Consider the following 27,827-nt stretch of genomic DNA (forward strand, 5'->3'; position numbering starts at 1 on the left):
TATCCCATCGTTCAGCTGCACAGAGCACTGAAGGGTTTCCTTTCCACTACTTATTCTTTTATTGATATCAGGTAGGCAAACTGTAAAAGTTCAGTATAACTTTCAGGCATCAATTCAGCAAAAAAGCTTGTTATGAGACAATTACTTTAGCACTGTGAACAAAGGAAACACAAGACTAGAAAACTAGCACAACACAAGGAACATGTGGATCACAAGGAGACCACAGTTAGGGAAGGAGGGCTTCTGCAATGGTTTGCTATGGATTTGGCATACAATAGGAGGAATTTGGTCAATGGGAAGGAACAAAAGGGATGCACTTTTAAAGTCAGTACCGTACCTCATGGAACTTCTCAAGATCTTCATAAGATAATTTCTCGCCTCATTAACATCATTTTCAGACGGCATTTCCTGTGCTACAATATCCACCACCACTTTCATCTTCCTGAGCAGCCAAGCAAAGGGAGGAACAAACTAGACTGAGTTGTGATGTGAGGCAAGTCAAGCGGAAAAGAACTATTAAGTTCTGTTTCATTTTGGTATCAGTGGACATGTATACTTTTGAGGGATTTTTTGGTTTTTGGTTGTTTGTTGTTTTTTGTTGGTTTTTTTTTACATCATAATGCCTTTTTTTTTTTGTATGAATGGCCTAAAAATACTCGTGGGATCCTGCAGGGCAGAATCAACCAGACACCTGCTTTTGATGAAGTCTGCAGCATGACTAAAAGCTAATTTACTAAGCATAATAAACATTGCTGTCTGTTGGACTCACATCATTTAATTACATTTAGTATTTCCTGCACTTCAAGAAACTGCTTTTCTACCAATAAACAGAGCAATACTTGAATTCAGATTCCAAACCTCAGCATAAATAGGTAGGAGAATTGGAAATAACAGACTAAAACCCTGAAAACCAGAATATTTTGCAGGCAACTGAAGATGCTGGAAGCAGAGCATTTATATTCTAATGTAACGTCTCTGTATTAATTCTGAATGACAGAATGAGATCATCTGAACCTACAATGCGGAAAACCTCTAGCATAAATGGAAGCATTAATAAAAGCGTTCCACTGACAGTATTTTTCTACCAATACACTGGCAAAAACTGCTGGAAGGAAAATGCCAGTAAGTGGCAAAGACATGATACAGAGGAAAGAACAATTTCTATCAGTTACAGATGGTGTGTTAAGAGATGCATCACTGACATGCAGTGTGCAAATAGTTAAGCAATAAACCTACCTTTCCCTTATTGTTCTTCAGAATAAATCTGTCCTTTTATAGCTACTCTTTGGAAGTCATTTAAACTATCTGAATTTCACAGGTTACAGAGCTTAGTCACTTAGATTACAGCAACGATACTGATTTGGTATGAGGAGAACAAAAAAAAAAAAAAAAGAGAGAGAAAGAGAAAAAAATAAACTTCTTTGACCAATAATTAACACCTAATTAAACTGGGCAAGCATGGGAAAAATAACAAAAGTCAGAAAATATTTGATTAAGTACAGATACAAAAATTCAGATAATTTTTCTTTTCAGTTCATAGAATCATGGAATCACCGACGTTGGAAAAGACCTCTAAGAGCATCCATTCCAACTGTCCACCAATCACCAGTATTTCCCCACTAAACATTTCTTGAACGCCTCTAGGGATGGCAAATCTATCACCTCCCTGGGCAGCCCATTCCAGTGCCTGACCACTCTTTCAGACAAGAAATTTTTCCAAACTTTCAATCTGAACCTTGCTTGGTGCAATTTGAGGTCATTCCCTCTCACCTACTGCTAGTTGTGTGGGAGATCAAGCCCCACCTCACCACAACCTCCTCCTAGGTAATAATAGAGAGCAACAAGGTCTCCCCTGGGCCTCCTCCAGACTGAACAACCCCAGCTATTTTAAGCCACTCCTCATAACAGTTGTGCTCCAGTCCCCTCACCAGTTTTGTTGTCCTTCCCTGAACGCGCTTCAGGGCCTCAATGTCTTTCTTGTAGTGAGGGGCCCAAAACTGAACACAGTATTGAGGTATGGCCTCTCCAGTGCTGAGTACAGAGGGATGTTCACTTCCTTGCTCCTGCTGGCTGCACTATTTCTGATACAAGCCAAGACGCCATCAGCCTTCCTGCCCACCTGGGCACACTGCTGGCTTTTGTTTAGCTGAGCATGGGCCAACACATCCAGGTACATTTCTTCCACACAGTCTTCCAGCCACTCTGCCCTAAGCCTGCAGTATTGCATGGGATTGTTGTGGCCAAAGTGCAGGACCAGGCACTTGGTCTTGTTGAACTTCTTCCCAGTTCATTTGAGAATGCACACAAATGCATTCATTTTTAATTTTTTCATGAGGCCTGTCTCATTGCAGAAAGGTAATCAGTCCCTCAGAATGAAGGAATCTGTTTTAGTGATTATATTAAAGATCCTTAAAAATATGTTATTTGGTGTTCAGCCACTTAGCTCTTGTTTCTACAGAACATTTTTAGTCCCAAGGCAGCAGACTACTGCATAGCCCCTGTGTTTTGATGGTACAACTTCCCTGCAACTTCCAGAATTGGCTTCAGCACCAAGATAAAATCACAATCTACAGCTGTCTGATGTTTAAGCACTCAATTCAGCTGCATTTTCACGCAAGAAGGGAGCACATCTGGACATGCTACTGAAAGGCAGCCACTGCATGCACTGACTGATATAGCTCACAAGGAACCCTCCGACTGTTTCACAGTCAAACCAACCCAGTCATGCCACAGCTGTTGGTCCCAGGGAAAACAAACCTCACAATTTCCTAAATCCCTGCTGTATTGAGAATGGACATCAGCAATCTCAATGTTTTTCGCCTTTTTCTTTTTTTCCCTAGTACTGTCTATGTCTGCATTCACGTCATCTACACAGGAAAATATGGTAAGCTTAATCCTTGTTTGGGTGAGCCACACCAGGGACTGCCTAAATCCCTTCTCAAAAGCAAAAACCAGTACACCCTCCTAGCTAAGGCACGCAGATTATACCCTCACTTAAATAGAGATTGAATTGAAAATGTGCAAAATGCTTCTTTAAGGTGAAAAATATACCTGAAAAACTGATGTTAAATATCAACTTGCTATGTGTTCTAAGGCAATGTCTTTTGGAACTACAGCTTTTTTTCTAAGTTTAAAAAAATACACAAAACCAACAGTACTTCTCTTTCACATATACACCCTGAATAGAGAGAAGGCCTGAACGGGACTTTTTTTAGGACAAAATCTGTTGCAAGCATTAATGTTAGGTATTTCACAACTGTAAAACAGCATCAAAAAAGTAATGTAAAAGATGGCTCTCTTAACATTAAAAAAATTGTAATAATCTCAATAACAATTTTAATGTTAGCTTACCAGCTCTGCGCTGAGACGATATGCATGAATTCAAATTACTATTAGAAACACTCAAAGCTATACCAGGGGTTTTCATGTAAAGACTGCTTTCCTCCATTAGCAGCAGCACATAACCCATCTGCTTGTTAGAGCATACTCTACTGGAATATTTATTAGCTTTTTTTTTTTTTAATTATTATTATTATTCTTTCAGGAAAATCCCCTGTGACAGATTTCATTGGAATGGGATGAATCAATGATGAAAACTTATCAGCCTGGTATATGAGTAAACTCTCCTCTGACCGCAGACAGCTGAGCCCTGCTGTGCACATCCCCTTGTCTTTTGACAGCAGGATTAGTCAAAGGCTGATCCCAATATCCAACACTGTTTATTTAATACACGAGCTGCAGTAGGTGATCAGCTGAGAGAGCAGCTGGGAATCTCATGCAACACAGCAACCCATGAGTAGGAACCAAAATAAAGAATTTTCACTGTCACCTACTTGATGCGCTCAACCCTTTTGATGAGGGCAAAAAAAAAAGATACAGAAAGTTAGGCTCTGTGAATCCTTCTATCTTAGCAGATACTAAGCTATTATCCTTCCGGTTAAAACATACTGAAAACACACTATTATTGGAAGACAGCTTCTTATTTAAGCAAGCTGTTAACAACTCAATAATCATGAAGTAATGAACAAGACTTATTTAAAAGCAGCCTACCCAGCTCCTGATCTGTACACTACAGAAGCTCCTCGCAGGCCACTTTCATGCTGTCATCTTTCACACAGGGAGGGCAGTTCTGCCACCTCTTTGCATGCAGACAGCAGAGATGGTCCTCACCTGCTGCCACATGCACCTGCCACAGCCTCTGCTTTCTTTCCTCTCTCCAACCCACAGCCCTGCCAAATGTTCTCCTTCCCAGGTTTAGTTGCAGAGAGCTGTCCCTACCCCTCCAAATGCATGGTTTGTGTCTTCATTCCGGCAGTCATACAGGCTTGTTTTGCAAATCTACTTGCAGGGTCAGATGGAAAGTTGTAGTGATGAAAGATGGCACTGCAGTCACTTAATAACCCAGTAAAAATACATCTAGGAGCTGGCAAAAATTATTAGGGAGATCGTAGAATCATAGTATCTTAGAATCAAAAGATTGGAAAGGACCTATAAGATCATCTAGTCCGACCATCCTCCCTTTACCATACCTACAGAAAACCCCTAAATCACATCTCCTAGCTCCCTATCCAGACGCTAAGATGGTTTAACCTAGCAGCTAGAGAACTCACCCAGCACTGCTCTTGTGGACCAATGACTTGGATTCCAGTCCTTAGCTCTGAATTTTCACTTATGCCTTTTTTTAAGTTGTTCCATGGGAGGTTCAGGTTGGATATTAGGAAATACTTCTCAGAAAGACAGATGAGGCATTGGAACAGGTTGCCCAGGGAAGTGCAGGAGTCATCATCCCTGGAGATGTTCAAGAAACATGTGGATGTGGCACTAAGTGACGTGGTTAGAGGGCATGGTGGGGATGGGTTGGTGGTTGGACTAGATGATCTCAGAGGTCTTTTCCAACCTTAGAAATTCTATGACTCTATGATACTAAACATGTAGTAAATTTAGTCTGTCAGCCTACTTAATTATACTAGATTGAAGACCTCAGTTAAGAATTAACTAATGCTTTGTCTTTAAAATGCTTTCAAAATTTATTTGGTGAAAGATAATTTGCAGGGTGAATTCACATTAGGCTTCAGGGCAGAATCTTCCAACAACTATGAAATTTCCATGCATCTGCATGCAAAAATACCACATTATATGCAAGCCAGGAATAATCAACACAGTATGGCTAAAAAAACTGGGAAATTCTGAAAGGGGAATTTGCCCCTTTCACTCATAGAACACTACGCCAGCGACAACACTTGCAATCAGAGAAGCCACGGTAGAACAAGTGAATTGATGCCATATTAAAATGGGAAAACAGTTGAAAATCAGAACAACTAGCTCAGCAGCAATATGTCCTCACCCTTGAGAAGCTTCACTGCTAAGGATTCATCAGCACATTCCTCAGCAGCATAGCATCTAGTTAGGTAAGCAGCTTACTGAAAATGACGTTTTGTTTTTTTTCGGGTCACAGCACAGACATTTAAGCCATATGTATTATGTACACACAAGATGGACTAAGGATAACTCCATAAGTTTTCAACCAGTGGATGACAAAGAGAGCATGCACATAGGAAAATAAAAGAGATCTTCAAGGGTGCAAATGGAGTGGTGAGGTCCTGGAACAGGCTGCCCAGGGAGGTTGTGGATGCCCCGTCCTTGGAGGTGTTCAAGGCCAGGTTGGACGGGGCCCTGGGCAACCTGATCTAGTAAATGTGTATGTTTGGTGGCCCTGCTAGGCAGGAGGGTTGGAGCTTCATGGTCTTTGAGGTCCCTTCCAACCCAGGTCATTCTGTGATTCTGTAAAATAACTGTACTGCTTACAAATTTGGCAAATCTTATTTTCTCAAGAAATGAGCAAGTTTGGAAGGACTGAAGGAGGGAAAGGAAGAAAATGCTGTCTTGTTTGTTTGTTTGTTTTTTTTTTAAAAAAAAAAACTTCTCCTGTCTAAGATCCTTAACCTGCTGTCAAACAGTCCCTCTTTATAAGGCCCCAGCATCATGCCCATTAGTCTCCAGCAACACCATCTTTGCCTGCTTCTCCCCTCTGCCCCATCTCCCACCAGTCCTGGAAAGAGCCAGCTTCCTCCTTCCTCAAGGTCTCCTCCTCACTGTCCACAGAGGTACAGAAACCTCTGAGGTTCTTCATCTTCTGCATCCACTGCGCCTGGTCTCCAGCTCACTACCCCTTGTTTATAGAGCCTCAGAAGGAAACACACATCGCAGAACGAGGTAATGACACATACACCCATTCTTTTTTCCCCTGATTCTACCTATGTGAATTGAGAAGGTGGGCTGTCCACTCTAACATCTCATAGCAGCGTACAGCATTGTCCACTTTAAGGGAAGGTGAGAGAACAACTAATTTATTCCTAATCTCCAACACCCAGTAGGTTGTTCTACTGTTTATGAACTTACAAATAACTACCAACAGAAACATGTTTCATCCCATCAAAATCCACAGGACATTTCAGACATACACAGACAAGATCATCAGACAAAATGCTTTTCTCAGAAAGAAATCCCTGAGTTCTCTTTGCTCTCTCTGATCCAGTTCACCTCACCCTATTCACTCCAAGAAAGCCTATGCTGCCAGGTGAGGATAAGGCACTAGTAACCCCTACCCACTTATTCCTAATCTGGAACTGGTGCAAAGTGGTCAATAACAGCTTCTGTTTTCTTAAGGGAACAAGTAACTCCTCTTATCTGTCTGAAGCTGTCCTGACACTGAAAAGACTCACAGTGCCACACCAAGGACTGAACACAGCTCCGTTTCTCATTTCTTATACTTCTTCATTAGTACTATAAATCAGTTCTCCAACTACATCTGTCAGAGAAACAGAAAAATTCTGGCTTTTCACAGCTATTCTGACACCTCCTCAAGTTTCACATCACATCTTTTCCTCCCAAATACAACAAAACAAATTACTTTGGTTCGACAGGAACTAATAAAAGGAATATCAAAAGTAATGCCAACCAAAAGAGATTTGAAAGGAAAAAATGCTACGCTAGAGAAGAAAAAAACACAAGTAGGAAAACCACTTCTGCAGGACTCCTTCTAGTCTACACCTAGTAAACATGTATAGTACTTCCAATGGATATGGTATTTGGAGATAGCTATGCAACTATAAATCACTAAGAAATATATGGCACTGCTTTTAAAAAGGGATTTTTACTGTCTTAATAGCTATTCTCAGATTAAAACAGATATAAGTCCTGGCAGGTTAGAGCACTCATAAATTTGGGCACGCAGTCTCAGCTGCCCTAACATGTTAGAAACCTGAGGCATAAGATAGTTATAGTTGCACAACCTTTTCGATTAATTCCTCCTTCCTTATCTCCCAGGTGTAGCTGAGATTTCAGATGGAGAAGTTAGTTGTTCAATTCCAAGTTATATCCTCTTTTTGTCTCCAACAGGCAACTGTGGCCATAGCAGCATTATAATAAGAAGTAGGACAATCTGAAATACTTATGAATTTATGATTTCTCCACTGGCAAAAGACAGGTTTATTACTGTAACTTCTTGAACTCCCAGCTCCTCCTGCCTATGCGCCTACTAACCCGGGCCCAGTTTCTTCAACATTCACTCTTAACTGAAGTAGAGAGGTTCTGCCTGAGGAAGGTAGGGCCACTACTTCCATCCCTAAGGGCAGATGGTTGCTGCACAAATGGGTTGAAAGCAACTGGCAATTCTGTTAAAGCTGCTCAACATCCTGCTTCATGTTTTGCAACTTCATTCTGTCAGGAACAGAGCTGGGCTCCAGCTTCAGGCCCCCCTGCTACAGAACAGCACAGGTAAAGACATGGTGGTTAGGCAAGACTAAGTTCCAGCTGGTGGCCACAGAAGTAAGAATGGGTTTAAGAATTTTTCCTCACATCATCTTTTTTGGATGAGTATCTGGGTCATTCAGACAAAGGGGTGCTCTTCCCCCTATGGACCTGGTGGAGAAGAATCCAGCAGCTGTACCTGGAGAAGACAGATCCCCTTGCTATCCCTGCACACAGTGCTGTACTTACAGGATCACAGAATCCTCTGTGTGTCCACCCATCCTCTGTCACACACATAAGCAGAGAAGTATGTCTGAACCCTGAAAACAAAGCACTTGATTTCTCCATTCCTCTCAGTAACCTGATGCCATTCAAAAAATTGAGATGCCGACTATGACCGACACTTCACAAAAAGGGAATGCAGTAAATGTGAAAACATCACTTCTGTCAAATCATCATCCACTACAGCCAACTTACTATGCACTGCTCCAGGACAGCAATGGTGGCTGCAGACAAGTTGCCAGTCTGAGCTGCTGGTCTGGGTGAGGAACACACTCAAGCCATCAGTAAATTTATGCTGACCAAAACCCCCAAATCCTACTTAATCTATTAATGGCAATGCTGTTTCCCATGCTCTGGATGCCTGAGGAATACAGATAAGCCTTATGCTAAACAGACATATGGCAACCTTAAAACATTTAAAACCCATTAGAACTGGAAGTTCGAAAGTTATCTGAAAACTCCGATGTCTGAGATTCCTGGAGTAGGGCTGATATTGTTTAGTGGATAACACTGTTGCAGACTTTGAGGCTTATTTTGCAGAAACAGAATGCGCCAAGATACGCACCCAATTTAGCATCATTAGACTTGAAAGCTGAGTTAAGTAACTTCATAGCAAGATAAAAGCTATTTTCAAGCAAGCCTGGAAACAGAATCATCTCACTGCAATAACAACACAAGTCTTCAATATATTATATTCCTCCTCTATCCCACCTCACACTACCCCTTCAGATTTCAGTCTTTAGTCACCCTAATTACCACTAAGTTTTACAAGAGAGTCAGACTGGCAAAAATAAAACTGAAAAACCTGCAGTTGAAACATCTGTTTGAGTACAAAGAGACCAAATTAGAACCCACATTCATGATTTTCCAGGGCCACACTGGTTACAATGGATGATGAAATACAGAAGAAAAAAAATGCTTTAACTAATACTTGTAATTCTTCCTGCTCCTGTATTAAAAAGCAGCAACAAGGGTTATCAGCACCCCTTGGCATGACTACATCACCATTTCTAAATCTGGAGTGGTGAATATGCCTTTTCCTGTAAGTGACTTCTCAGCTGTTTGCATTTTTTATACTTGATTTACCCTCCTTTTGCTGGAAAGCAAAGCTATGTTGTAATAACGGTGTAAGGGCAGTATAAACTTCCCTTTATAGCAGCTTTATGCAGCCTCAAAGAACAGAAATATGTCTTTGATATATAACAACATTCACTGAAGAAGGAGACACACTGAATATCACATCAGTTCTCAAAGTGATTAAAGAAAGTTCAATATTTTATAGCTTCACTTGAAGTTCAGCGGGGTTAGCAGAAACGTGTGATGTGTTTTTATGTTCCAATCTCTACCACACATTATCACGCCTTATTATGAAACAAGAACCCACAAAAGTTGACCCTAAGTCTGCTGGGATCATTCCCCACAGATGCAATGGGCAGTACCTGGCCTTAGTAATTCACACTGGAGGGAATCTCCATTAGCCTCATGAGATTAACGATTTTTCTAATGGAGCTGTCTAGTCACCACTAAGCAGATATAAGACAGAAACACACCTTGAGCCCTGCTCTGGCACCCCACCTTCACAGCATATGTTCTTGTAGAGCAGGAAGCAGTGACAGTCCTGGCAGCAACAACAAAATCCCCCTCTGCCAAATTTATCATTTAATATCTCTCTTCCCCAAAACTGCACAAGTGTGTTAACATTTTTCATTCTTCCAGTGCTGCTCACTATCACACACACTTCTACCCCAAAAGAAATCTCACAACCCCTTCTTTAGATGTACAGACAGAATAAGAAAACAACTACCCTGGTCTCACGGCATGTACATGCACACTAATTTTCTCCTGTACCGTACCATAAAAATCCTGTGCATCCCTACATGACCTCAACTCGAGCTGTGCCCATAGCTGACAAGCCATAGCCAGGGAAATTTTTATTCCATTAGATTTCCTTTTCACGTCAGTAAAAGAACACTCCAGGTTTCCCCAGCAGACTAACTGCTACTCTGCTTATCCAGACAATCAGCACTTGCACACTGGGATGAAGAGCGCAGTCCAAGAGATGGGCTGCAGACCTCTCCAATTCTGAAGTAGCAGCCATGAACCAGCCTCAGCATGTGGCCTCACCGTGTGATGAGTGGTACTGCTCAGTGATAAGAAGCTCAGAGACACTGGGTCTGTCGGAAACAGATAACAAGAGTTGTCTCAGTTACCTCTCCTCTTCTGCACCTGTCCAATCCACTTCAGTGTTACTACTGCAAAATTTTAATCAGACACAATCAAGACAGCACGGCTTCTCCTGTTTCCACACAGCAAACAAGCCACAAAAAGCCAACTGAGGTGCACCCCAACCACTTGCATTCCCCAGGTTCAATCACCAGCTGCAGGGCTGGAGAACTCTGGAGCTCCATTCCTACCATCCCAGCAGAGCTCTGTCCCCTTGTACCTACCCACAGCCCTGACCCAGGCAGCGGTTCCTCCTCAGGCCCCAAGGACAGCTCCTGGCCCCATGGGACTGCCTCAGGCCTGCACAGCACTCGTGGATGCACGCTTGGGCCCCAGCCAAAGCAGAGCAGAGCCAGGTCCCCTGCTGCCCTCCAGACAAAGACTGTCCTCCTCTCCTCCTCCTCCTGCACTAATCCATGCCGCTGCGTCAGCTTAGAGGCTATAATTAGATTTGTGAAGGAGCCTTGTTGCTGCTCCACACCAAGGGGCCACAGCAGTTTTGGTTGTTACGCTGGGGACTCCACCAGATAGGCCATGGTATGCACTGCCTGTCCTGCTCATCTGGGAAATCAAACCAGGGGACTGGTCACAGGAGAACGTGCTTATAATTGCAAATGAAATGCTGGAAGTGCTTTCTCTGAGTTCTCAAATTTAGGAAGGAGGTGAAGGTGGTCAAAAGGACAAGAAATGATCTTTTAGGAAAGAATATTTGCATTTCAGTCAGAAATCTAGTTAAAACAGCATATGGTAGAATTACACAGTTGCAAAATTGTCCTGTAGCACCACTGTCAGAACTTACTGGAAATTAGATGATGTAGGGCTAGAACTTCCTCAGCCAGACTGTAATATTCTATAAAAAAATGGCTGCGTATTATATAAAAGTGAAGGTATTACATTCTCACAGATGTTAAAGCTATTACACTGAGTTGTTCTTGTGAGTTACCTGAATGAGAGTAACTTAGCAAGATCCCTTATCAACATTAAAACGCTTGCACACCGAATGAGTCCAGAGATAGACTTTCATTTTGTGGCTCACTTGTCCAACATTGCTTCTAGAAATATAGAATCCACGTTATTATTATCATATGCACAAGGATACGCAGTCACAGATACTTGGTGACTATTCAGCAAAAAGGAAAAGTAAAATCATGCAGAAAAAGGGACTGTTTCTGGAATTTAAGAGGTCCATCTTCACTTAACCTAGCAGGATAATAAATTGCATACTGTGACTACTGCTGACTGCGCTATCTGAAGAGTTAATACTAATAAAATTCCACTGTCACAACGTCAAAAAGAGGAACGACAAGCGAAAAACAAAAGCAACCGTCCCCATAATGTTAAAGGAAAATCTCACCCCCTAAACACAGTTGTCTAATAGGACTTTAATTTGGCTTTCAGAGGCAATGGAGTCCACGGTCAACTTCACACACTTGGTATTAATTCTGGCATGACAATAAGGTTTTGACACTGGATCTGTAATCATGATGGTATTCAGTCTATACAGCAACAAATTACACTTTTCATTAAAAACTACCTTTTTCTTAAGGCAGGAAAGAACATTCCCAGCTCACTGAAAATTCCTGCATGCCACAATCTAAGCTTATAGAAAGCTTGAGCTCCTTACTGAGAATTAAAGATCCTTCTAACTTGAAAACAGAACTCCAGCTTCACTGCCATCCCCGGAACAGAAAACCATGGTTCATTCTCAAAAATCTTTACCCAGAACAGACTTATCAGTTTTACTGATAAAAACTTCTCAGATCCATATTTTGCTTGTTTTAACAACCAAAGTTACGGCAAGTGATTTGTTTATCACGTGGAGCATAGGCACAAATGAAGTAGCATCTGCTCTATAGTGTGTTGCTGATGGTGGCAGTCCCAGTCCCTCTGCTGTCTGACTGTGGCTGTCAACATGAACTTCACTTCCCACTAACCTCTTGGCCACCTTTCCCCAGGGATACAGATTGCCACTAGAAATATAAAGACAAAAAACAGTTTAAAACCAGACCAGTCAAAATGCTCCTAATGCTCCCCCTTTGAGATCTCTTGGGAAGCACATTATGGGTGCTTTTCTCTAGACTGAAATTCATGCAGCATTAAAATATACATCATCCTATTTAGTTTAGGAACTCTTATCCAAAAGAGATCACATTCTAAGGAAGAAATCTCTAACTTAATACATTTATCGTTAAAATGCCTTTTAAATTGTTTAATGAAAACAGCCACAAGAGAGCGCTAGTAGCAAAGAATTACATCGTGGGGAAAACTAAGGACTTGCACCTATTCAGAAAATAAAAATAACTCTTTTGTTGTGGCCTGGCAGTCTTATTTGCACATTTAAGTTCTCAGACACTTAACTGCTACAAGCACAATCTTCAGATGCCAAGAGAGATTCTAGGTGTCTTGGCTCTTGAATGCTGACTTTGAGACACATTCACTGCTCTTTCTCTTTGTTTTCCAAGGGAGATTACTCAGCAGTTTTTTCATGTTGTGCACCTTCAAAATGGCTCACTTCAACTGGGACTCCTGAAATTAACAGGCCGTTTTCTGATATCACCATATGTTTTCTCTCAACTTTTCTATCTCACTACAACTCAGAGCAATGAGCTAAAACATCAAAACTGTGTTTGTGGTTTTGCTTTTTTGGTCTCTGTGCCCTGACTGGCTGAATATCTCATACTCCCTTCTCTGTTGCCTTTCCAAGAAAAGCACTGATAAATTCTAACCACACACACAAACAAAAAAAAGTCAGCTTACGTTTCTGGAAGCAGCAAATGGAATGGCAGCATTTTCTTCCATGAAAAGCAAGAGGAGTTCCTGTTTTCATATTTTCGGCTCCTATTATCTTATCTTAAGAGGAAATGACTTACAAAAAGTTTCCCTAAAAAAACTGACCTAAAATTTGAGAACAGAAAAATAAAATAAGACTGTGCTTAGATTATGGGCTTCTGGTGGAAGTGAGGGGGATGCAAAGTAAGTGAAGGAGTAATAAAATTAGTCTATTATTACTGAGGTGTCTTTAAATAGAAAATTGAACCAGTATTTTGACAGAAAAGTTACTGACACATTACTATGATACAGGTATCTGCCCTAAACACTAACATTTCAGCAGAGACTCATATCCTACCTTAACCACATATTCACACCTCCTAATCTCACACAAAGACTAACACAGTTTTTCTTGAGCACAAGAAGACTACATGCAGCATCGCTCTTTGTTTTCTCCTTTGCATGTGTCATGTAGCCAGTTGGTCTGAGCCCTGGTCTGCCAGTCACCATGTCTGAAAATGGGGCAAAGAAGCCATGCTGGAAGCAGAATTTTGTTGCTGCAACAGAGCAGAGGAGCTTTTTGTCTTTCCCATGACCTAGGAAGCTGCATTTAACACAAAAAGAATCCGAAGAGATCTGTAAAATACTCTGCTTCAAACTGTGAGAACAAATAAACACAAATACATTATCAAGTCTTACTGTCCTTACAAATAATGGGAGTTCAGTCATTAACTTGGACAAATCAGGATTTAACCGCCGCAGTTTCCTTCAGTCTTTTTTGTACTTCAACTCAACTGTACAGGCTTGAGCAGGATGGAACAGCAATTTCATTTCTAAGTAAGACATGCACTGCTGACAATGAGGTATTAAGCAGTACAAGGTAAGAAATCATCAATCTTCCTGCCTGGTAAATTCACAATAGACTACCATGATAAAGCTTTCATATTCTGGAACGGTTTCTCCTAACTCTGCCTTGGGGAACTAGACAGGCACATCTGATGTCTGAGATGAGACAAAAATGTTGATCACTGGATTTATGTTACATCACATATGTTACATAAATACCTTTTTGTCATTATTTTGGGTATATTCTGCTACCTTTTGATGTCTAGATAGCATTGAACTCCTGAAGTCATTCTTTTACCTCAGTTTTTGCTATGATTTATCAGAATTCCTCCAAAACATAATAAAATATTTTTTTAGCAAGTCTTTATCATCTGGAAACATCTAAAATGCTTCACATATTGAATAATTGGCTCCAAATGCCGCTTTAAGTAGGGTTTACACTCAAGTATTTCAGAAATTATCATGCTATGTAAGCAAGGGGCTAAAGAAATTAACCTTTAACATGAATACCAAAAAAAAGGCTTCATGCACCAGTAATGCTGAAGAAAAATGCAGCCTCTCACAGGGCAAGCAGTAGCAACAGCAGAAGGAATCAAAATGCACTGGGAATTTCCGGTTCTCTCATTGTGACCAAGGTGAAAGAGCAGGAGCCAGAAGCAGGCAGCAGAGCAGCCTTCGGACTTCACTCTCCTCCAATGCCTTTGTCCAAGACAGAGTTAGCAAGCAGCAGTGTGCAGCCAGATGTGGAGCCAGCTGTGCCAGCCCAACGTGGTGCCCTCAGCAAAAAGGAACTTGTTACCCCCTTGGAGCATAAAACTGTGGAAACTCTTCTTTGCTCATGGCCAGAAGACGTGGCTGTGTGTCGCCCCTGAGCTGCCTACCGCAGTGGGCTTACAGTTCCATGGCTAGCTCAGATGAACTGAACTTCCTTACAAACCACATTCCCAATATTGGCATTTCTATGTAGATGCGGTGCTTTCCCACACTAGTTTCTGCTATGATTTACTCAACCATGTCCAAGGTTATCAAAAAAATGGGAGTGGGGAAGGAGAGTTCCTCCACTCCCAGGGCATTTCAGGAGACAGCATGAACTCAGTTTGTCTCATTCCTGGTTGAAACCTTATGGCCACACAATACAAACTATTGAATCCCCACAAAGAACAACGCCAGAAGCTAAGATGCTTCAGATTTTATGTGGGCAAGGTATTTTGCTCAGACATGCTCTAGGCCAGATCATATTTTGAAGACATTCCCATTTCTTTTTCTTCTCCATCAGGTGTCATGCCCTAGCTTGGCTCCATGCCTGCCAGCAAGGTTACTCTACGAGCCAGACCAGTGAATGGACCTTGATTCGAATTGCAACTCAGACAAAATTCCCCCAAACCCTGACTCTGCAATGGAGTAAAAGTATAAGGGACACGAAACTCAATAGTACAGTGCTGCAACCAAGACCATAAAGTAATGGTGTCTTGTTTAAGTGATGAGATGAAACTTTGTTCAGTAATTTAGTAACTGAAGTTGCAGTAGTCCTGTATCATTGTCCATCTTTTAAGTATTCATATTTCTGGAGTTAGGAGCTGGACCCAGAACTTTTAAAGAAATCTTTTATAATCTTTGCTAATTAGAAGATGTTACATGTAGTTACAAAACCAAGTACAGCACAAAATCTCTACCCTTAACATGGCAGGCTACCTGACATGAAAACATTTGACACAAGTAACTTTCTGAATAAACATATTAAAATTATATCTCCACAAATAAATTTCTATGCCTTTTCTACCACTCCAATTATCTCCCTGATGGAGATGACTTAGTAAAATACGGTGATGTGTGCCATATTTTTGGCTTTCTATTATTCAAGTTTGACAGTGAATTTTTTCATATTTGTGAAGAATGAGATTATGAAAGTCACCACAACATAAAAACATGTCAGTCACAACATATGTATCAAGAGAGTCCTGACAGTTGTACAAAGCAAACATTGAAAAACACACTAAACAATGATTTGCTCTTTGAAACCAGGGACAACACCTCCAATTCAAGGAACTGAAGCTTATGTTCACTTAGAAGTGTCAACTAGTATGTCACTAACAAACCATGTTAAGACAACTGAGAAACTAATCAGCCAAAAAGTTAAGAAATAAAAGCGCTTTTTGGCTAAACATCCCACCAAAAAGACAGTTGGCATGGGAAACACCCAAATACCTGAGTGGAATTGTTCGGATGGAGGTGAAGGGAACACAGATTTGTACCATTTCTGCGTATACATAATTAAGAGACTGTGCCAACAGTCAGACAAGCAGGTGAAATCGTCCTCATCAGGAGGTTTTCAATGTATAATTTGCTGAAAACATGAAGCTACATGTACATTCTCTTGTCATGTCCAGGCCTTACTGTCAGTAGTGCAGGGTCAGGCAGCTGGAGAAGTGGGAGAAGGGTGATGGCAGCACAGTCAGCCCCAGGCCTGCCCACACAGACAGCCATGGACATGCTGGAGCACGAGGGGGGGCATCCTTGCCAGCTCCTCCAAGGTGTCCCGCCAAGTACACAAAGTGCACAGAGGTTTATTCTGCTGTTACTCAGAGCTCCTTTATGGGAAAGTCCTCCTACAAACTACTTCATATTCACAGGAAGTGCTTGTGAGGTAGGCCTTTATGCACTGTGCCACTGAAAGGACAAGTTTCCTTTACACTCATCTGGTTTCTGCCTCCACTTCTTCAACCTTGGTAACTTTTAGGCAGCATCACACGAGACACTAGAAAACATGGCCCTGAGCTATCCTGCTGCACAACCTGACACATGTATCCTCCTCTTTTCAATCACAAGAAGTAAAAAATAACTCCAAACTTTCACAGCTTTGTGGCATTTCCTTACGTCTAGCACGTACAGAGCAATGGAGATTATACTTAAGAACTGGAAGAGATGTATAACTACAAACACCTTAGTATCGACATTCATGGCAGTTTTATATTTTTTATATAAACACGTACACATCTATTCTGAAAGAAATTCACATCTCCCATAAGAAACGTCCTAAGCATGCTTGGTATCTTCCTTGGAAGGGAATCTACTCAAGAAGCAATTCAGTACTATACACTGAAGAATTAGCATGCAATTAAGATGTGTTGTTTTGACAAATCCACGTGAGAAAACAACACAGAGTCTCCTGAGCTCTCTGTTAATTCAAGACCAAAGGTATACTGCTCTTGTTCAATCATCAGTACTGGTGAGCTATTTAAATGCTGCATTTGTTGCTGAGCCTGTTGCACAGTTCCCACTTGGCTCAGAATGCAAGTATGCAAAGTTCAAAAAAAGTAAAAATAAATAAAAATAAAGCAAAGCATATGCACTGCTAGACAGCAAATCTATGCTTAGTATTTGGTACCACAGGCAATTTCACTTAGAAAGAAGTACTTTCACTTCCTGTACAGTTCAATGCATAATAGCAATTTTGTGCAAGCCAGGAACCGCTGCTGAACCACAACAACCACACCAGAAGACTTGCTAGAGTCACAAGTTAATTACGTGAATGAAATGTGCTACTTACTAAGGCAACACTTTTTCACTTGGCGCTAGCTCTGTGTAAATTAGACTTCCAAAACAGAAATAGCATGACCGATTACTTCCCAGGTACAGAAAGAATTAGATCAACAAAAGATCCGGACATGATGTTACTGCATGAAATAGTGACCTGCACAGAGGAATTTCACAGAGATGTTTCCAACATAAAATCTAAAGCTCACCTTTTCAGGCTAATTCCTACCAATATCCAGGACAAATGTGGTTAAAACTATAGTTCTTTTAACCTCCAGGACTGGGTTGCTGAGCTTCAAACCATTTATCAGCTCTGTGCTTCAAAATATCACACTGGCATCCACAGGAAATAAAACATTATTAATGCTACAGAAAAGCACCACAGTATTAGGCAAATAATAGAGAGCAAACAAACAAAAGGAAGCTATGATGAAGATTAATACATCATCTTACGCATAACTCAACGAAAAGGAATGGTGGGATTTTTCCCATTCTCCAAAGAGAACAGTAAGGGTGGATCTAAAGAAAACTGAAACAGTTTACAAATGCTGAGGCAGCCAGCCATTTCAAGATCACTGTAAGTAATTAATGTGCAGACTGCCTCCAAAAGTGGTGGTCCTATCCAGCTGAAAACCTGCTTCCCCAAGTCATTTTGCAGTCAGATCAGTTCCCTGATCCAATTCACTCCAGATCTGCAGGAGTGCTCATACAAAGACTACACAACTGGCTTGCTTAAAGACAGGACTGTTTAAAGTACTCAAAAATTCAGTCTAAGATTTAGAGCAAACAACACGAAACAATGCTGTTGTTCAAACCATAACTTCTGCAACAAGACTTTTATAAAAACCTGCATCATTTGAACTTCCAACAGGAAAAGAAAAGCTGTTTCGGCACACAGACAGCAGAGCATGAGAACAACTTGGCCAGGAATAAAATGAGTCTGGGTGTTTAAAGGTTTCTGACCGTCAAAGGACTGATGTCCTAAGGCAACTTTCCAACAGAAAGAGCAAAGTTGAAAACACCCAAACAAAAGCTCAGGCTAATTTAATTCAGTACTTTTTATAAAATTTTATCTAATATTATGCAGGTTTGCCACTGACCTAAAAAGCTCTTGCCTGTTTAAGCAGCTATAGAATTCTTCACTCATTTAGGACAAAAATGTTTTCCCAAACAGCCACTAAATCAGCCTCTTGGCCAGAACAGCTAGGCTGACTGTGCCCACTGCACATGGGCTGAGGAAGGGAAAAGAGGAGTGATGAGAAAGGAGTGATGAAAATCCATCAGCTTTGCACCAAATTGCATGCAGGCATGCATAGCAATGGCGCTCTGTTGCCTGTGAAGTGCAGCCACAAGTCCCTAGGCACAGATGAGCACTTGATTAGCTGTACAAAAGTTCTCCATAAGCATCTGCATGGAGAGAAATACTGATGAATGATGAGAACGGTTTAGGTGTGTCTACTGCTAGGTTGTATCAGGAATAAGCTTTCAGCCATTTACAAGGATAGACCAGAATTCTCAGATTTTGAGCTAATTACAATCACACAACTGAAAGCATTACAAAAGAGGGAATCTTTTCACTTGGTCTGAAGTTATTTATCCTAATTAAGACTTGCTGTCTTGGCAGCTCCTTCAGTGTCTATAAAGTTTCTCAGTTCTGAAGTTCTTCATTTTGTTGACAGAAACAGCTGCTGTAAACTTCACTCAATTCTTTTTTTTTTTTTCCTACAGGAACAGCCAGTATAAGTTGAAAACACTGAACATGAACACGATTTTTAAGCTGCAAGCATTTTATTAGCCTATGATTACAAACATTTGGGGAGAGCTCCTTGAAACAGTCATTTCTGAGGACATACTCTGTTTACCTGCAAAAGAAATTCAGGCTCCCACAACTGCATCTATCAAAAACACCTTAAACCACAGGTGAAAAGCAGGCTTACAAACCTGTCCTCTACCGAGTGCTTTTTCACAAAACGTGATCCCTATTGGAGACAATTTCTGAAAGCTCATTATATTTACAGACCTTAAATATTCTCACAAAGAAGGGAAACACTTTTCCAGAAGCTTAATACATAACCCACACCTCAGATTCAAACTGGCCTGTACAGTAGCTTTGCTAAAAAGCATTACCAACATCAGCTTACAAACACAGAGGAAGCAGGGCAAGGCGGACAGTATGATTCTGTTCTGTATCCCAAGAGGGCAGAACAGAACAGAGTGCCTGCTCCTCCCATTACAGCAGGATTCACAAAATGCATTGCCTCAGTTTTTGCTTTGATCAACAGGCCACCTCTACTCATGTCTTCCTTAATGGTCCCATGTTCAAGAAGGAAGTAATGCTACTCAGTAAGAACATTAATCGCACTGAACAAGTCAGAGTCTTGACAAGTCTTGGCAAATTCAGTTGTTCAGCAGATGAGAGACAGAAATACATATGGTCTTCCAGCTGATTGTCACAAGCTTACCTTTTTACTACAAGCTTTAGTGTCTTGTGTGAGCCTTTCACCAGACAGATTGCTTCTTGTCGGAACCCAGAGAGGCCCACATCATTGATGCCAACAATTTCATCCCCAGCCAGCAACTTGTCCACAGAAGCAGCTTTACTCCCATCTTCAATCTGAAGAGAAATCAAATCAAATGTGTAGAATTACTGAGGTTGCATGGTAACACATTTAAAATAAGCTAATGGAGTTTCAATCTCGGCTTCATGCAATAATTCCAACAGTAATTAAGTGGCTAAAATATCTGAAAAAGGTTACAAACACTATAAAGAAAAAATAATGATAGAGAGAAAAGTCAGAACAGGAAAGAAAAATAGGGGAAAACTTCCTGAGAAAATCAGAAAACTCCATGGAAATTTGGGAGTCAAAAGAAAATGTGATCTGGAGATCTGTTCAATACAGTATGGGTAATGATACTTGCAAGCAGTGCTCTGAGCAGGTATCTTAAAATCTAGTTCTCCAGAAAAGGTAACCAATTATAGTGGCCATACAATCAACAATATTAACCCGCACAGTCAACTTCAGAAATCCAGCATCCTGTAGGACCTCAAAGTATTGCATAACCACCCAGTCTGGAAAATAAACTTATTTTCGACACGTAACATTGTAGAAAATATTTGAAAACTTACAGTCCATACAGATAATCACCAGCTGTAGCTAGAGGAAGAGATTATGATGTGAGATCTAAGCCATTAAAACAGCAGGTTGCACTGTGAAAGAATACAGCCATACCAAGGGTTATACACTGGGAGATTATTTTGCTTCCATGAGCATCTATTACATGCACTGAATTTTTACTGAACTATCAATAATATGCAGTGAAACACACACAATAAATTTAAGAGTCACTTTCTGGCAGTTCCCAAGAAGAAAACAATCCCATTAAGACTCGTCCATTTCTAAAATCTAAAAGAAATCCCAATAGCTTAATCTACCAGACTAACAAGTACCAACAGTTAAAACTAACTTCAAACATAGATATAGATATTGAAGACTTTCAGTTCAGGCCCTGAGCTTGTCTGGTCCGCTCCTTTCTCTTTTGCAGTCACACACACCTTCTGGCCTCTCAGTTGCTTGGAATCATGACCAACCATTTAGGTTTCTTTATTCCTCCCTCACTTGCTCATAATCCATATCTCATCTCTTCTTACAGACTTGACACTTTATGTTCAAAGCAAAGATTTTAATTTATGTCTTCATTTATTTTTGCCTCCATTACAGTATCTCCAAGTCCCTTATTATTAAATGCCAGTGAATCTACAAAGAAAAATTCCTTGTAATTGCCCCAACTACAGAAAGATTCATAAAGAACAGCCAAAGTCAATCATCAAGATAAACCCCGAGGAAGCCCAACTTCATGAAACCCAGAGCTCACGGGACAGGTTTTAGAGATACTCCAGCAATGAAAATCTAAATTAAATAACCTAATAAAATAAGCAATATCTCTTGATGAAAGTCCATTAGGGTGATCTCATGCACCGCAGCAATCTCATTTCATACACATAAAAGCTCTCTTTATGTAATTTCAGGATAGATGTTCTTTAAAAACCTTCAGACCTTTACATCTAAGCCAAAAGGAATGCCATGTGAAATGCTTAATCCTATACACCACTCCAAAACACTCGCTATTAATACTAATTGAGTAGCTGAATTTTCAGAACTTCTTATCTTAATAAAAACACAGATAATGAAAGACAGAGTAGGTTTCTACAGCCTGATACATCCAGCTCTCAAGCCGTGACCTGCCTGTGACCTGCCTATCTTCTGAACATCAAGAATTTACAAAAATATTCGATTCTCAGATCAAATCTACAGTAGCGTTGAAAGCTGAGGAGCTGCACTAGAAATCACTTAAATGCAGGTCAAGATTTGAAACCAGCTTTGTTGAGAATGGAGCGTCTGTCCCATGAGGAACGCCAAAGTGAGGCAGAGCTAAACGAGAGAACAAACAACGGGGAACTCACGAATCACAACCCTCCTCCTAACTGGCAGTCTCCAGTCTTTCAATTATCCAGATGGATTTCTAGGTTGCTTCTGAATAAACTGCATTCGGAGGTCTAAGACCCAGCAGGTCAGAACAGCAGAGGGAAAATGCTAATGAAAGGCAGATTTGAATCACTAGAAATGTAAGAAGGTCAAACAGAGGTGAAAAAAAAAAGGAAAATATGTTGCAGGAGCACACATTACAAACTACAGAATGTAGATGGCAACCCACTGCAGCTACTGCAGCTCAGAGAAGTACCAAGTTAATAAAAAGGGGTGAGAAGTTCATGTGCCACATAGATGTCAACAACTCAGAGGTCTGAGCTTGAAGACCTTGACAGGGTCTCTTTTTTGCCTTAAAAAGAAAATAATAATAATAATAAAAAAATAAATTAAATCTCTCTCCTAGGGTTTCAAGGAATGTTCATTGTTCTCTGTAAGCATGTTTGTTTTTTCTTTAGGCTGGCAATGCACTGACTGCAGGGAGTATTCAGTTACCTCCTCTGAGTTTTCATTTCAGCAGGGAGGCTGCACATTCCACACAGGGTAAGCTTTCCAGACTCTGACTGTCCAAAACACAAACCACCCCCACAAATAACACAAAATACAGAAATAATTTATTTTAAAAACAACAACAACACAAAAAAACCAAACGCTAAAACCCAGAAAAAGGTGCACCATAACCTAAGCACAGTCTTGAAGGTGATCACCTAAAAACTGGAAGTGGCTTCCATTAATACGCTGACTCTGAAATAGTTGTTGATAAAGAGAACAAAGGCTACATATCCATTCATAGGAAAAGTCTCCTTGAGCTGAACAAATGTGAACATAAATCTTTCTTACTGTCTTTATCCCAGGTCACTGTATGGCTGCAGGAATGGCATCATTCCACTTGACAATGCACTTTTACTGGAAACGGGACATGGCTAGACAGGAAAAACAGTTCCTTCAGTTACACTACAGGTAGTTTGGACATAATGACTGCAAAAAGCAGTGGATTTTGCACACATCTAATGAAACACAGCCATAAAGATTAATGAGGAAAAGACCTCTGAAAGCACAGCTCTGCTTATCTGCCTCCTCTGCTCACACTTTCACGGTGTCGTTCCAGTTGCTCTTCCAGGTTTTCTCTTTTTTTGTTTATTCCTTCTTTTTTATTTATTCAGCTCTTGACATACTTTCCATCCTTAGTACCGTAAGTCCCAACCAACATACATAAACTTTCTAGCACAAGCAACTACACCTGAAAAACTCACCATTATTTTTCACACCTCAGTCTCGAATGCATTTCACTCATCCACCCACAAAGTTAAATATGCCACGATACAGCAAAATTTAAACCCAGATTTTAAGATTTAAGTTCATATTGCTTATTTAACCAACAAACCATTTCTTTTTCTGGTTGAAATGCTATCCCTGGTTGTGTTTAAGAGCCATTTGGATGTGGTGCTCAGGAATATGATTTAGTGGAGTGTTTTTAGAGTTAGGGTACTGGTTAGGCTGTGGTTGGACTTGATGATCTTCAAGGTCTTTTCCAACCTGGGTAATTCTATGATTCTTTCTGAGTTTCAGGTGCCCAGAAAGACCACCAGGAAAGAGCTGAAAACAAAGTCTTGAGGAAGGTTGTAAAATGAAGTCTTCCACTACAAAAATCAGCAAGTCATGGCCAGCAGGCAGATGTGATGGGGGGACAGGCCCGAGCGAGACACAACCAGGAAAACTGATGCTTTATTTTCTTATAAATAAGAAACTTAAGCCTCTGAAAAACAAGCACAGTTTTACTGCTCACCTTGGATGATCAAGAAAGAGTTGTAGAAATCCCCTCAAACCATCTTTTCAATATGTATTAACAAATCACACTCCTCTTATTATGCTAAATTAACAAGACTAAACAGCATGACTTCCTATTCTTAGCAGGGATGCTGATATTGCAACAAAAAAGTGTTTTCGAGAGGAGAGGAAGAGGATGTTTGCTGATGGAAAGCATCTGTTTAGACAACCTCCAACTCTCACTCTTCTATCCTTGATGACCTCCCTATGGCCAAGAACAAAGGCAAATGTTGGGACCCATGCATGAGAGAGGGTTGGAACCACAGGCTTCTGCTGTCATTCTTGTCATTCTTGTCTGTAAAATATCCTGGCCTCAAAAGAGGAAAAGACACTAATATAAGAAGTATATGCAGATAATGGTTAAGACAATGGTGTGAATGAAAAAAAAAAACACCCACAAACGTACTGCAGCATGTGCAGTTCTGTTAGTGGAAAAGGAGAGGATTGCAAACAGGGCAGCGGAGAGAAGTGCAGCAGCTAGACACACAAACACATTCCAGGGACACTCTTAAGGTCTGGATTCCCACTGTTGCTAACACATGTGGAAGGGAAAATAATAGCCTATGTCTGCAGCTTTAAAATGTTGAGGGGGTACACCACTGCTAGAATGTGACCCATTAACTTCTGTGTTTACCAGGGCTGACACTTTACGTTAAATACCCACATTCCTCTATAGGCACCTGTATAAACAAGCAGGAGCCAGGTTGGGGAAGTGCAGTGTCACACCAGATATCTCATTTACCATGACGACATCGGGACAGTCTTGTCCAGGCTCTGTGGGCAGGGTGGGAGACGGGAGAGAAATCCAAGCCCAGAGACAAACACAGGAAAAAACAGCTCCACTTATCAACGTTCTACTATCAGCTGTGATAAGCTATTTTATCATAACTCACTTCTCATGCAGACAAGAAATTATTCTGTGACTGTTTGTCTTGTGAGCATCTAGTATGCATTAAAAAAATAACCAGCAACTAACAAACTTCATATGAGATCTTCAGAACCAGTAAGATGTAGGAAGTGTTAGCTATTTTGAGTTCCAAAGGAGAAATATCTTTATAGCTTAAACTTGCCATTTGTGTAACTTGAAGGAAACAACAGAAGTACAGCACAGAGCAAATCCATTCTGAGTGCTTCACTGACAGGATTCACAGGTCAGGCTGGGGCAGGATGAAGTACCGGGACCAAACTGAAGGGAAGGCTGTAGGTACACATGTGAACAGGCCCCACACGGGCATGCACACAAGGCCAGCATACATAACTATATATTCACTCATATAATCTCTTTTCCTCTTCAGATTTAGTACCTGAACATTAAGAGACTGCTGGAAGGACACCTGAGCAGGGTGTCCTATGGTCCCATTTGCAAATGAGTTCAGAAGCCAAACTGGAAATAACACCCCAGCGCAGTCTGTGGCAAAGCAAGGAATTCACACATGCCTTCAGGCCACCAGCTGGTTATCTCTCACCAAACAACCACTCCTCAAGGCTATCAGTCTATGCTCTGCGTCAGCAACCAGAAATGAGCTTGCAGGCACAGCTCCCGAAGAAGAAAGCCTGACTACATGATACCAACCTGCAAACAGGTCTATCTACTGCCAGCCATCGCTATCAATCTGGTGATGGCTGCACCGCTTCCTACCAGCCAAACATCCACTCCAGTGGCGCTCCGTGTCAACAAAGAAGACTGAGTTTCACTACAGCTTGGTGTCATCTCTTCACATCCCACTAGTTATTGCCTATGCTTGTTCTTGCTTGGATAATTATTAGATTTCACAGCAAACTGGGTTAGATTTAAAGGTTGTTTGGACTGGGACAGCGTGTTTCTCTAAAGGTAGCTTCTTTCTCCCCTAAAATGTATGAGGCACAGCAGAAACCCAGGCAGGGCAATGCTGTCACAGCTCTCAGCATGACATGGCACAAACCGGCTCTGGTCTGGTAGGAACACTGCCTTCTGTCAGTGCTGCTGCTTCACAACCAGGCTGGAAACAGTTTTTAAAGGGCAGAGTTCAGTAGTAGGGCACTGTCTTTCATAGCCGTTTCTAATTGCTTTTTATTTAGTGTATTTAAACAGTTGGATATTTGCCCAGCAATTTCATATGCACTCAGCAGTTTTCTTATAGTAAGTATTCTGTTTTGAAAAGCTGTCACTAGGTACAGTTCTTGAGCATCTGTTCAATCCTTGTGACGGTGTTTGCTCCACCGCTTGGATTAAGGGCCTGTGGTCACTTCTCCTTTAACAGGCCACTCTTGCAGGGGAATTACTGTAGCTCTAAGAACTGACTCCAGGCTGAAACACAACTTCAGAGTTCCTCAAACCAGCAGTGAGGAGGAGTATGGCAAAAACTAACACTACTCTTCTCAAAAATTAATGAACAGCTTAATGCCTCAGTCCAACACTCAGTTCAAAGCAGTAACAACCATTCTGCTTTGAGAAGACCTTGCTGATCATAACTCATCCATCACTATACCTGAAGGGTTTTGTCACGGTGTCTTTATGTAAATGGCAGGCCTGCTATACAACATCTCCACAGAGTAAATATACATGTACAAACCCAAGGTTTTAAGGGGATCTTCCTATGCAAGAGACCCTCTAAGGCAGTGCACATCAGAAAGGGAAGCCTCTGAGCCCTGCAGTGCTAACAGCTCAAGTTTTACTTCTCTTTTTCCTAGCACCTCACAGCGTCCAGACATTCTCCTACTACTGTTAATTAGTACAGCATTAATCCAGACAAGCTGTGCATGCCGTGTTTAAGAATCACTTGAGAAATGCTAACTCATTTATTTTCAGCCAAGAGCTTGGTCTTGTATTTTACAGAAGCTAATGGCACTTGAACCACAGGAACCTATCTGAACTTATGGGTACGTTACAGTTCTTAAGATGTGCTTCCATCTTTTTTTCCAAAGTATAAGACAAAATATAAGACAGGAGCTACATGTCCATGTTGTGAAAGATATATGTGTTGGTAGAAAGCCACAATAGGAGTTATTTTGCCATGTAGAGTTCACTTATTCTCACATAACTCCCATCAAAGGAGTTTAAAAGGGGTAGCTTACAGGTATTTTCTTGTGCAAATTTACCTACAGATGATTACATATAGACTGTTTATGTATGTAATCTCTGCAGTTAACATTAAGCATTCTTTATGGGCCTACATTTTTGTACTCACAGCTACCATGAACAATGATAAGAACAGATAAAAACGGAGGTTATGCATAGAAACAACTTGCATTTTATCTTTTCAAACTGATAACAAGAACAGAATTCCAAAAAGAAAAATATGACCTGACAAAGTAATCTTTACGATCATAAGGTTCAAGGCTTTTTTACTTTGCAAAAGCCATATACTTCCACAAGATTGACTTTGCTTTCTGCCCTCTTGTTCATCCCAGGAAAATAACATCACAGCTTGCCAACGTGCCCTTGACAATAACATGCTCAATGCAACCCAACAGCCTGTGCAATGCCGCACATCACTAGGGAAAAGGCTTGACTTATGGACACACTGAAAAATAATGATTATGGAGTGTCTGTGCAGTCACACAGGTGCAACTTTGCAATAATTAACGACAGAAAAGTCCTTTTTCATTGACCTTATAGACTGCAAAGAACTCCAGCAGGCCTCAGAGGAAGCCTCTGAAAGATCTACTGGGCAGTAATTGAATACTTACTGAAGAACGTACCTATCTTACTCAGTGAGTCTAAATGTTAACCTTCTACATAAAATTTAAGTTACATCAGTGCCTACATTTACTGACTGCAGTATCTTCCAGAAATAAGAACAAAAAGCAATGCTTCCAGACAAAGGTAGCACTAAATATGAACAAGCAACAGAAAAAACTGCCTCATTCCCTGTTAGTTTCCAAACTAATGACCTGCTCAACCAAAAACAGAAATAGCAACTTCTTGAACAAGAATTTCCCTCTGAACTATTAGTCTTTTGAAGTCTCACTACGGTGCTGACTTTCAAAACATGTCTTATTTTTTGATTCCCTCTGCCCATTCTTCTGCCAAGTTAAGGAAGGGTCAAGCTCCTCCTAACAATTCAGTTTGCTGACAACAAGTTTTGTTCTTTGCATTAACTACTGCTTGCTGATCAGATGTGGTACTCAGTC

At 40.9% G+C, this 27,827-nt stretch overlaps 1 protein-coding gene across 2 annotated transcripts in view; it reads right to left on the minus strand.

Moving 5' to 3' along the window:
• SHROOM2 (shroom family member 2) overlaps positions 1–27,827 on the minus strand; it is a 110,497-nt gene that overhangs the window by 44,695 nt on the left and 37,975 nt on the right. Inside the window, exons 2-3 of one of the 2 annotated variants that reach the window (XM_015886870.2) lie at positions 19,866–20,017; positions 338–442 (exon numbers count right to left, since the gene is read on the minus strand). In XM_015886870.2, coding sequence (XP_015742356.1) covers positions 338–442; positions 19,866–20,017 — 257 coding nt within the window. The remainder of the gene's footprint in view (positions 1–337; positions 443–19,865; positions 20,018–27,827) is intronic. The other variant, XM_015886877.2, reaches the window with a different exon arrangement.

The sequence above is a fragment of the Coturnix japonica genome, chromosome 1, assembly GCF_001577835.2.
Source record: "Coturnix japonica isolate 7356 chromosome 1, Coturnix japonica 2.1, whole genome shotgun sequence".
NCBI classification, from domain to species: domain Eukaryota; kingdom Metazoa; phylum Chordata; class Aves; order Galliformes; family Phasianidae; genus Coturnix; species Coturnix japonica.